The sequence below is a fragment of the Stegastes partitus genome, unplaced genomic scaffold (assembly GCF_000690725.1).
Source record: "Stegastes partitus isolate 25-593 unplaced genomic scaffold, Stegastes_partitus-1.0.2 Scaffold2007, whole genome shotgun sequence".
Classification (NCBI taxonomy): domain Eukaryota; kingdom Metazoa; phylum Chordata; class Actinopteri; family Pomacentridae; genus Stegastes; species Stegastes partitus.
Window position 1 is genome coordinate 129,772 of NW_007579738.1, and position 11,318 is coordinate 141,089.

The following is an 11,318-nucleotide window of genomic DNA, read 5'->3' on the forward strand; positions in this document are numbered from 1 at the left end:
GGGAGGAACGGGGGAGTTAGGGGGAGGCGGTGGTGAGGGCGATGGACCGGAGGAGGAACGGACCTGACAGAACCAGAGACAGAACCAGAGGAAGAAGAACAGGACTGTGTCAGTGACGGACCAACAAACTGGAAATATAAAAATAAATAAATAAATCAAAGTAAAACTTTGTCACATGTTTGATTTTAAATCTTTTATTTATTTTAAATTTATTTAAACATTTTTTAGAACGTGTTCATATTTTATGGAGCAGTCAGAGCGCCAAACGACAAAAATAAACCAATAAAATAATCATAAAATAAAAGTGGAAATAAAAAGAAGAATAAATAAAATAACAAATAAATAATGTGGTGATATCAAGAAAAATTATTTTGTAACATTTCATGTATTATCACTATTTCTTATAATTACTCTTTTTAAAAAACATTTAATTAACATTGTTGCAACATTCGTATCTTGTTTCTAATATTTCATTAATTTCTGCTACATTGTTTTTGTTTTCTACTTTTTGGATGTTTATAAATATTTTTTTTAATGTAAATGTATCTTCAGACGTCTCATTAATATTCTTCAACGTTGAACTATTTTAGTATTTTATGACTCACATAACTTCTATTTGTTTCATAACTTTGCAGTTATTAGCTGTTTTTTAAATTGATTTACTTTTAGAATCCAGTCTTTAATGTTTCATGAATATTAGAAAAATATTTGGGGATTTTTTTATTAATATTTTTCTGTTACTTTCTTAATGTTATTCTATATTTTGACATTAATATTTAGAATTAAAAACTATGTTAAAATGTAAAGTTTTTGAAAAACGTGTCCGTGTCCTGACGGGCTACCGTTACCGTAGCAACGCGAGGAGGGGGCGGGGCTTCCTACCTGTGGCTCCAGGCGTCGTTGCTTCGAGCTCGTCTCTCGTCTCGGTCGTCGGAGGAACCGAGATGTGGAGGATGAGCAGACTGACCCCTCTGAGGCTCCTGGTCCAGCTCCTCCATCCCCTCGTTACTGTCAACGAAGGAGTCAACCAATCAGGTCGCTGGATTCATCCAACACATCTGCTTAACTCGTGACATCAACACCTGCTCCAGCCACTGATCAGCTGTTGTTCCCTGAATGATGGAACGGATCAGAGGCGTCGAGACCAAGGAGACGCTCTGAAGCCGTTTACTGATAATAAAACTGTCATTTAATACATAAATATATAAACCAGAAGAAGAAGGACGTGATGTCACACATCAGCTGTAGTTCCACGTTGATCCACCAGGTGGAGCCTCCTGCTGTTGAATGAGGTGGAGCTACAGGTGAGGGTCCAGAAAACAAACACACCTTTGATTTTAAAGTATTTTAGACAAACTGAATCACTTTGGACGCATTTTGTGTCACTTCTGAGAAACTCTGGGAGGTCTGGAGCCATTTAGGACAAACTTTGAGACGTTTTGAACAAGTTTTATCGTATTTGATGAATTCTGAATCATTCTGAACGAGTTTAACTCGTTTTGGTTGAATTTCAAGCGAGTGTGGACGCGTTTCACGTCACTCTGCAGCAGCAGGTTGGAAAACAGATAGTGTCTAGTGGCTGTCTAGATGGGCTGCCTTGCTTTCTGTCATTCTGAATAATTTTACCTGATTCTGGACAAACTTTGATTCCTCTGGAAAGTTTCTGAGTCATTTGAAACTTGCTTTTGTCATTTTTGATGACTCTTGAGTCGTCTGGGGCAGGTTTCCAAACCTTCTGGACACTTTCTTTGGTCATTTGTAATTAATTTTGTGTTACTTTGAACAACTTTAATTCATTTTGGAGGGATTTTATGTTTTACATTCAGGGAACCTTTCTGTGACGTTCTGTCCGACTGACTCTGAGGGACTCCTGAACTGATCCCAGACCTGCATTCTGGCTCAGTTCTATGAAACCAGGTCGTGGTTCTGACTCCTGCCTCTGTGTGAACTGGGTCGGCGGTCCGTTACCTCCTCTTGGGGCCTCGCTGCAGGTCGTCCAGGTAGTTCTGTCGCTCGATGTCGTGGCCTCGAGACGAGTTGAACACTGAGGACAGAAAACATGTGAGCTTCAGCCACAAACCCAGAACCGGGCGGTAACTCGAGCAGACGAGGACTCACGCTGCACGGCGGCGGCCGGGTCCATCCCGTCCACGTCGATCAGGTACCTGCGGGTCACACACACCTGTTAGGCTCCGCCCACAGCCACCTGAGCGACGGCGGCGGGAGGTAACGTACCTGCAGATGAGGTAGCCGGTCCGGTTCAGGCCGTGGGTGCAGTGGACTCCGATCAGCTTATCTGGAGACGATCAGACAGACGCTGCTTCATTCAATCTGACCGAACATCGAATCAGACGCATTTAAAAACCTGATTCTAACTTTGAGTGTTTTTATAAATGTTTGGTTTATTAACGAGGCATCGGCTCAGACGTTTGCAGCATTTTAATCACTTTCTAAATTATTTTTTAGACTATATTTTAAGTTTAGATCATTTCAGGAGATTTTATTAACATTTTTGAAGCATTTCATTTTAAAAACATTTTTTAAAATTAAATATTATTTGAACAATTTATAATTTTATGAATACTTTGGCGATGTTTGGGACACACTTTACAAACATTTGCCATATTTGAAGTATTTAAACATATTTTTGTGCATTTTATTAACATATTTTTAAACATTTTGGAGCTATTTTTGCTATTATTAGATTTTTAAAAATAATTTTAGTAATTTTTATGAATATACTTTAGTATGTTTTTGAAATTTTAAGTACTATAACATATAAAACATTTTTCAAAATATATATACTTGGGATATTTTATTATATTTTAAAAATACTTTGGATGGATGTTGATAATATTTCACATATTTAAAATTGTTTGTATTTTTTTTGTAAATAATTAATATGTTTGTACCTGCTTTTGGACATTTAAGTCACATTATTGAGAGATTAAAACAATAAATACATTTTTAAGGGCTTTAAAAAAACTTCATTAATATTTTGGAAACATCAAATTAAATATATTTTTTATATTTATATATTTATATTTTGCTAGTTTTAAATAATAGTCATGCATTTAATAATTTAATATTTTGTGTATTTGTTTCGTATTTCTGCAATATTTCATCATTATTTTAATATTTCTGAACATTAATTGATATATTTTAAATATTTTGTCTTTTTTTTTTAATCTATATTTTTGTAGTTTTATTCAGGTTTTAGGAAACATTCCAACATTTACATTTTTAAAATATTTTTTCAACATTTTCTGACTATTTTAAAAAATATTTCAGGAGTATTTTGCTGATATTTCATCATTTTGAATATTTTCATACATTCTGTCACCACATATGGAAAACAGTCGTCGTGGACGCTCACCGTTGTCCTCGTTGTCTCGTAGGAACCTGCAGACGGCCCGTTTGAAGCTCAGGATGGTTTCATCACTCGGAACCTCGTGTCCGGCCGTGAAGATCTTCACGCAGAGCACCGACTGAGGAACGTCCTGCAGAGAAACAAGATGAAGACTAACGGTCCAGGAACCAGAACCACAGTCTGTCTGGAGCCGATTACAGCTTCATGAACGCTTGTCATCGGATTTAATCACAATTATTGATCTTAAAAATATCTTTTAATAGTCCAGAGAATACAGGGTTTTTCTTAGGGAGCTCTCAGCCTGATGTGGACCGGGTCTGAACCGGGTCTGAACCGGGTCTGGACTGATTTTAGACTGTTCTGTTCTGTTCCTGTTCTGCTCCTGTTCTGTTCTGTTATTGTTCTGTTCTGGTTCTGTTCCTGTTCTCTTCTGGTTCTTCTACCTGCAGTTTGTAGTATCTGCTGGTGAACGTCAGGTCGATGATCAGACCCAGATCCTGGTTCTGTTTGCTCAATGCGTCCAGAAGCTCCCAGTGACCGAAGACGTCGGCGCCCGACAGCCGGCGGTTCAGAGCCTGAAGGAGGCGACAGAGAGAACGGACTCAGCAACCAGAACCACGACGACAAACCACGAGAACAGAAGCTTCAGCTGCTGACCTGCTTCAGAGGAACCTTGAAGGCGACGAATCGGGTCCCGTGGAGACGCTGTCCAACCGCAGAGTAGTCCAGCCACCTGGACAGAATCAGAACCAGCTTTAATGGCCAAGTACGGACACAACATACGAGGAGTTTCAAACACTTCATCACTGACACACACACATTCAGCAGTCAGATGTATTAAAGCTTCCACGTCCGTCTGATGTGGTTTTAGATCAGAATTCATCTGTTCTTTGTATTTTAGTCTCATGAAGACAAACGTTTAATAAAATCTCACCAGAGGCAGAAAATCTGAATCTAAAGGAAGGATTGTGTTCATGACCATTAAACATGTGCAGTTTGGTAATAAAGAGTGTTTACTTCTGTATTTGTGCACGTCAGCTTTTATTGAGGCTGTTTCTGTATTTTTATAGAATTATTTATTTACATTTATGGTTTATGTTTATCTACATTTTTTTATGTTTACTTAAGTTTTTTTCTATTTTTTAAAAATGTATTTATTTATGGCTAGATTTTTTGCAAATATATTTATGTAATATTTTTACTTTTCAAATGTTTGTTTTTACATTGATTTATGCATTTTAAATATTTATTTCTGTATTTTATATATTTATGAAGTTGTCCATTTATTCTTGTATTTTTGTAAAATCTTATTTATTTATTTGTTTATTTATGTCTGTGTCTTTATACTTTAATTTTTAAAATATATTTTACACATTTATTTATTCTTTTTTTCCCCCTTTTTTTTAACGTGTTATATACATTTATTTAATTACACATTTATTCACCCTTTTCTGTTCTTTTTTTTCATGATTACTTTCTTTTTCACATTTATTTCTACACAAATTCATCTATTTAGTATTTTTCTACATTCATTTCTTGGTTTAAGTATTTATAAGAACTCTAGCTGTCATTAAGGTGAACCGTTAATTAAACAGTTAATTAAACAGTTAATTATTATAACAGTTAATTAAACAGTTGATGAGTTGGTGGACATTCAGCTGATCATGTTTTCCAGATGAAGCAGCTCCACAGTCTTCTCTTTCTCACCTGTCCGGGATTCCGTTCTTCTTTCTGTGTCTCGACATGTTCTTCTGCTTTCTCTGTTTTTATCCCCAGAGACCGTAACACCATCTAAAGCACCACGTGTCCAGACTCCAGCGTCACCAGCTGATTTCTGCTTCCGGCCGCAGCTTCATTTAAAACATTTAAACTCTAAGAAACACATAAAGTCCGTCTGACGCCTCAGACTCTCCCTGAACTCACGTTTCTGTCCGTTTCTGCTGCCGCAAAAGAAAACAAGACGGCTGGAGGCAGCTGCTGCGGGACGCCGACTGCGGGCGCACGTTGATGACGTAGACACGCAGGCCGACGCACGGCCGCCGCCTGCTGGAGGAACACCACAGATACAGATATAAATAAAGGCTTTTATTATGAAGTCTGTGGGAGGAACAGAGCGACGGAAAGACCAATAAAACTTTTAATTCTAGGATTGATTTTACGTTGTTTCTCTATAAATTTTACACATACATGTGAAAAATAATTTATATAGGAATTAATTTATTAAAACTGTATCATTATCAAGTTATTATTATATTATAATTGTGATTATGAATTCATTTCTGATTAATATTCTGAAAATAAATATACACCTTTATTAATTTTACAATCATTTATTAGACAGGAAAAAGAGCAGATATAACACAATGTGCAGAGAATCACTTCATTAAATTAATAAATTACAAATATTATAGCTAAATAAATATTCATTTGTTTTTAATTCATTAGACTTTTGCATTTGGAGCACTTTCATTTAATCAGGGAAGTCAGTAGATTTATTTCCATATTTACTCATTCAACTATTATAGACATAAAAACAAGGAAAAACAGGAACAGAGAATTAATTTAGTGTAAAAATGACAAATACATGAACAAGTTTAAGACGTGCAAAAACAGAATCGGTTTACTGAAGAAGAGACGACGAGTAAAAAGATCGTTTCTATTTTTACTTCTGCAAAGTTCATTCACATATTTGACAGATTCAGAAGTCACAGAAATACTTTCCTTCTGTTGTCTCTGGTCGTTTCTTAAACTCTAAATTAGGATAATTCATTTAATTCATTAGTTTATAAAGTTTATAAAGTAGTTTATAAAATGCATTTATTTATTTACGTGATAATACTTTCTGCTTTGTTGTCATTACATATAATGGTGAATTATTAGGATAACTTCTGATTCAAGTACATTTTTAGTTTCACTTCATCTGTCGTCATCTGTTTCACAGCCTGGAGAAGCAAATTGCTGACAGGAACACCTGGCAGGAACACACCTGATGAGAACACCTGATGAGAACATACCTGAGAAAAGTACACTCTGAAGAAATGACAGCTGGTAGCCGACATGTGGGAGGACTGTACAGCGTAGATTCCTGGCAGAGAGGAAACCTACAGATTTATGTAACACTATGTGCTCACACAGCAGGAAGCGACCAAACATGGTCGTGTGGAGGTGTGGCAGCAGCTTCACAGGTGTGTTCAGAGAGTTAAGAGGAAACTCAGACTCCAGGAGTGACTGATTCAGCAGCGGCTTCATTCATACAGACTTTACCTGAACATGCTGCACAGCAGACGACTGATGGCCGTGGAGCAGAACCGGGCGGTCGTGGTGTCCGTGGAACAGTTCTACCCAGGTGTTCCGCTGAGCCACCGGCACGGAGCCAAGCGGGACGCCAAGAAGCTCCACAAAACCCTGAGCAGGCTGGGCTTCAAGGTGCAGCTGCACAACGACCTGAGCAGCGACGAGATCTACGAGCTGTTCTGGAAAGGTAACGCAGGTTCTGCACATTATCCTGTTTATTCTGTTGTTATGAAGCCAGAACACTAAAATCATACAGTTCAGGAACTTAGACCAGAGAACGCATGCCTTTCATGTTCTGTCACCAGAGTCCAGCAGGTTTTATGCATCATACTCAGCACGGGACGCAAAAAATACCTAGAATTCAACTAGACCACTAGAACATCCTAACAGACCTCTAGATCTGTCTGTGGGTCCCGTAAATCCTCTTAAGACTTCCTACAAACTCTTCCACAGTCCCTAGAACATCCCTGAGAGCCCTTAGTGCCTCTCACTGAAGACTAGAACCTCCAAAAGGACCCTAAATCTCCAACAGAACTTACTGTGGTTTCTTGTTTGGAACTAAAGCCTCTTAATGAATCTCTTGAACTTCCTCAGTTTCCACTAGAACCACCTAAAGGACAGCTGCTGTACACCCCACTTAGGAAAACCTCTTAAAGAACCCTTTAGAACCTCATCATTGACATTATCATTCCCCAAAAAACCCGTACGGACTACCTGTCAGATGTCTATGACCATCAGAACCGGTCATAGAACCTCTAGACCCGCCTCAGTGGCCACCAGCTCCTCTGTAAACTCTTATTGCAACTAGAACCTCCAAAAAGTCACTTGGATGACTGATCCCTAAAATCTCTAAAAGGCCCAGCAGAACCTGTTGAAAGCCTCCTAAACCTTCCCCACCTCACTCTTAAAGAACCGGTAGAACCTCACCAGTGACCACAAGACTCTTATTGGACCTCCAGAGCTTCCTTAGTGACAGCTAGAACCTCTTGGGAACGTCTTTATTGCACAGGTGACTTTCATGTAGGTCATGTGGAACCTCCTCAGCGATCCATACAGGATCTCTGCTTTGTAGTTTGTGTCTCTACAACCTGTGCAGCCTCCTCGGGTACCACCAGAACCTCTTAAAGAACCCCGACCATCGTCAGCAGCCTGAGGAGACTTGTTGTTGTGACTCGGTGACCTGGTCTTTATGTAACACTGATGATGTAACCAGAACAACAAGCTAAAAACAAGCTGGACGTCCAGCAGAGTTTTACAGCCGCTTATCACTGACAGATAAAACTGTCCAGAAACGGTGGACGGGTTCTGTTGACAGCCTCAGGACTGAATGTTCTCTCACCTGTACACTCACCTGTTCAAACAGGTGTGATGAGCTGCAGCGTAAATACCTGTTTGCTCTGCTGCGTTGTGACTAATAATGACTGAGCGTCTCGTTCTGCTGTGTTTGTGCATCAGGTGAAGGTAAACAAGCCCTTCAGCAGCTACACCTCTAGAACCTCCTGATCTACCTGCAGAACCTCCTCAGTAACCAATAAAACATCTGAACTACCTGTAAAACGCCTTCATTTACCAGGACGGCCTCCTAAAACACCTCTAGATCCTTCTCAGTGACCACTACAATCTCCTAAGGGACCCCTAGAACCCCTTCAATGACCAGTGGACCCCATTAAGAGCCCCTTGGTTCTCCTAAAGGACCTGTAGAACCTTTCATTGTCAATCAAAACCTTCTAAACTAGCTGTAGAACCTCCTTGACGAGGACCACAACATCTAAGCTACCCGTAGAACCTTCTCAATGACCACTACAACTCCTGGGGACTCACAGAATCTTGTTAGTGATTCGTAGACCGTCCTCAAGAGCCTCTAGAACCTCCTTAAGAACCTCTACGACCTCTGACTGACTATTAAATCTCTCTAATAATGACTGTACCCGACTGTCTGTCCTGCAGAGAGCCGGCGGCCGGTGAAGGACTGTTTCTTGGCCGTCTTGTCGTCTCACGGCGAGGAAGGCTGCGTGTTCGGAGCTGATGGGGAACCCGTCCAACTGTCTCGGATCTTCTCGTATTTTGGCAACAAATGCATGGAGAACAAGGCCAAAATGTTCCTCATACAGGTGAGCAGCTGGAGTCTCTGCTGTTTGGTTTGGACCAGGTGGACCAGTTTCCTTCAGGATCTGTTAAACTGAACTTTGTCTCGGTTCTGTCTCTGCAGGCCTGTCGAGGCCACGCTCTGGACAACGGCGTGGAGGTGGATTCAGTGTGTGACACCGTAGACAGCAGCTCCTCACAGTGCCTCTCTGTTCCCATAGACACAGCTGTGATGTACGCCACAGCGCCAGGTAAACACCGGCCCACCACAGCTACACCTGAACACACCTGAGCGTCCGGCAGAACCTCCTCAGTCACCACTAAAACACTTAGACTACCTGTAGGACCTGTTCAGTGACCACTAAAGACACATAAACCGCATGTAGAATCTCCTCACGGACCACTACTGCCTCCTAAACTACCCTTGAGAACATACCCACTGAGCACTTAAACCTCATAACAGGTTGTAGAACCACCACGAGAAGACCTAAACTACCTGTAGAACCTCTTTAGTGACCACTAAAGACATGCAAACTACCCCTAGAACCTCCTCAGTTACTACTGAAACACAAACTACCACTAGAACCTCCTAAATGACCCACAGACCCTTTTCAGAGACAACTACAGTCACCTAAGGGACCTCTAGAACCTTCTCAGTGACCTACAACCAGTATAACCTGTAGAATAGGCCCTAGAACCTCTGAAAGAACATCTAGAACCTTTTAATGGCCATTGAAGCCTCCTAAGCCACCTGTAGGACCTCCCTGCTATCAGAACATCTAACCTCCTCATTGGACTAGATCCTACCAGCCGGCCCCCAGAACCTTCTCCAGGATCCCTAAAATCTCCTAAATGACCCAAACAACCTTTTCAGTGGAGAACTCTTTTAAAAATCCTTTTGAACTTCACCAAGAACACAAAAAAAGATGGCAGAGGGAACACAAATGATTTCAGATTTTCCAGACATCGGAAATGTTTCAGTCTGAACCATAAACTCTGACTAAACCAGGTTTCCTCCATCCTCTCCATCAGGTTATGGAGCGTTCATGCACCCCCTCGGTTCAGTGTTCCTCCAGACATTCTGCACCTTGCTGCAGGAGGACGGCCATCGGGACCTGGAGCTGACCCGTCTGATGACCCGGCTCTCCCACCAGGTGGCCTACACCTTCCAGGCCAAAGGGCGCGAGCTGGGCGGGAAGAAGCAGATGCCGTGCCTCGTGACGAGCCTCACCAGGGAAGTGTTCCCATTCGCTGATCCGGAGAAAGATGTCAGGAACGTGGAGATCTCGGCCGCGTTCCCGCCAGAGAAAGACGTGGGGAAGGTGGGGATCTCAGCCACGAAGCTGGTGGAGAAGGGGAACGCCAGAACGCGGACTCCCTCCATCAGTTAGACGGTGATGATGACCAGCAGGAGGGTCGACTGACGGCAGCAGGACCTGAACGAGACAGAAAGCTGCTTTCTCCTAAAACTGTCCATGAAGGAAATGTTCTGCACAAACTGTACATACCTGTCGAGTGTTTACACGTGTTCTGGTGTTTCATGTATTTATGTGTCAATAAAGAATAAACAGAATAAATCTAACAGTCACGGTTCACTCTGTCTTTTTACCAGGTTAGAAGAATGAATGAAGCTGAGCAGCGTCATCCAGCATCAGTCAGTAACATAAACTATTCATCACATCCCTACAAACATCTACAGTCTGAGTATATTTATATTTATATTGTCATCACCCAAAGACTAAACGTCCTTTCATCAGACGGCTAAAAACGTAGAACCTCCTCAAAGCACAGATCACAACCAGAACTCGATGCTTCTCAACCGTCACAGACTAGAAATCTAATTAAATCACTGTTTTATTTAATGTTTGATTCATTTATTTGAAAGAAACATGTGGGGTTTATAAGTGTAGATCATTGATAGCTGTTGTTGAATTACAGGTAATAACCAGTAAAACACTCACACAAAAGAATTAATTTGACTAAAACTGTAAATAATGTCGTCAAAAGTCTGGACATCAACTAATTCTTCTTTCACAATAGAATCACATCTTGCTGCCATTTTGTTTTTCACCGTGTAGTAAAATAAGATCGGTGTTGTAAACTAATGTGATCCCACAGGGTCCTAAATGATCTGAATTTAGCAGAAGAATTGAAATAAGAGGAATTAGAACTCCCTTTAGTGCAACTTTACTGCACTATAATAAAATAATGAAGCTACGACTCCACAGTATTATTAATTATGGAGGTTAAAGGGAAGAGCGGCGTCAGTAGAACCACAGAGGACTGAGATGTGCAGAAATGTGCTGCATGTATGACTTCTATCAACCCAGACTGTATTATATTACTCCTGTTTATTGTGCCCGTCTTCCCACAAACTGTTTCCTGGAACGATGCATTCACTGACCCGATTAAAGAGAAAGCCGATCAAGGCTGCCCACGGTCAGAGTAAAACTGAAACCAGACAGTAAACATGCTGAAGGCAGACGGAGTGTGTTGTGTTATAACCTGATAATCTGCTGACTGTTGGTCATGGATCATATCAGTGTGACCACACGTCATTACGATGAGC

At 40.7% G+C, this 11,318-nt stretch overlaps 2 protein-coding genes across 2 annotated transcripts in view; one reads left to right on the plus strand and one right to left on the minus strand.

Moving 5' to 3' along the window:
- Nucleotides 1-5,345, minus strand: part of LOC103373542 (V-type proton ATPase subunit B, brain isoform-like) — a 20,081-nt gene extending 14,736 nt beyond the window's left edge. The window contains 9 exon segments of the mRNA XM_008303445.1: nucleotides 10-63; nucleotides 883-1,008; nucleotides 1,969-2,044; nucleotides 2,119-2,165; nucleotides 2,236-2,296; nucleotides 3,377-3,500; nucleotides 3,814-3,945; nucleotides 4,028-4,103; nucleotides 5,078-5,345. Coding sequence (XP_008301667.1) covers nucleotides 10-63; nucleotides 883-1,008; nucleotides 1,969-2,044; nucleotides 2,119-2,165; nucleotides 2,236-2,296; nucleotides 3,377-3,500; nucleotides 3,814-3,945; nucleotides 4,028-4,103; nucleotides 5,078-5,115 — 734 coding nt within the window. The 5' untranslated portion in view covers nucleotides 5,116-5,345.
- A 1,199-nt stretch (nucleotides 5,346-6,544) lies between these two features.
- LOC103373540 (caspase-3-like) lies at nucleotides 6,545-10,331 on the plus strand. Its single transcript, XM_008303444.1, has 4 exons — nucleotides 6,545-6,851; nucleotides 8,612-8,775; nucleotides 8,874-9,000; nucleotides 9,782-10,331. Exons 1-4 carry the CDS (start codon nucleotides 6,641-6,643, stop codon nucleotides 10,138-10,140), a joined length of 861 nt encoding a protein of 286 aa, XP_008301666.1. The 5' UTR covers nucleotides 6,545-6,640; the 3' UTR covers nucleotides 10,141-10,331.
- The last annotated feature ends 987 nt before the right edge of the window (nucleotides 10,332-11,318 follow it).

What these genes read in the sequence shown, in the direction of transcription:
- LOC103373540 (XM_008303444.1), top strand. Translation starts at nt 6,641, where the DNA reads ATGCTGCACAGCAGACGACTGATGGCCGTGGAGCAGAACCGGGCGGTC. An exon ending in CCAAAATGTTCCTCATACAG is followed by an intron (nt 8,776 to 8,873) that starts GTGAGCAGCTGG and finishes CTGTCTCTGCAG; the next exon opens with GCCTGTCGAGGCCACGCTCT. An exon ending in GATGTACGCCACAGCGCCAG is followed by an intron (nt 9,001 to 9,781) that starts GTAAACACCGGC and finishes CCTCTCCATCAG; the next exon opens with GTTATGGAGCGTTCATGCAC.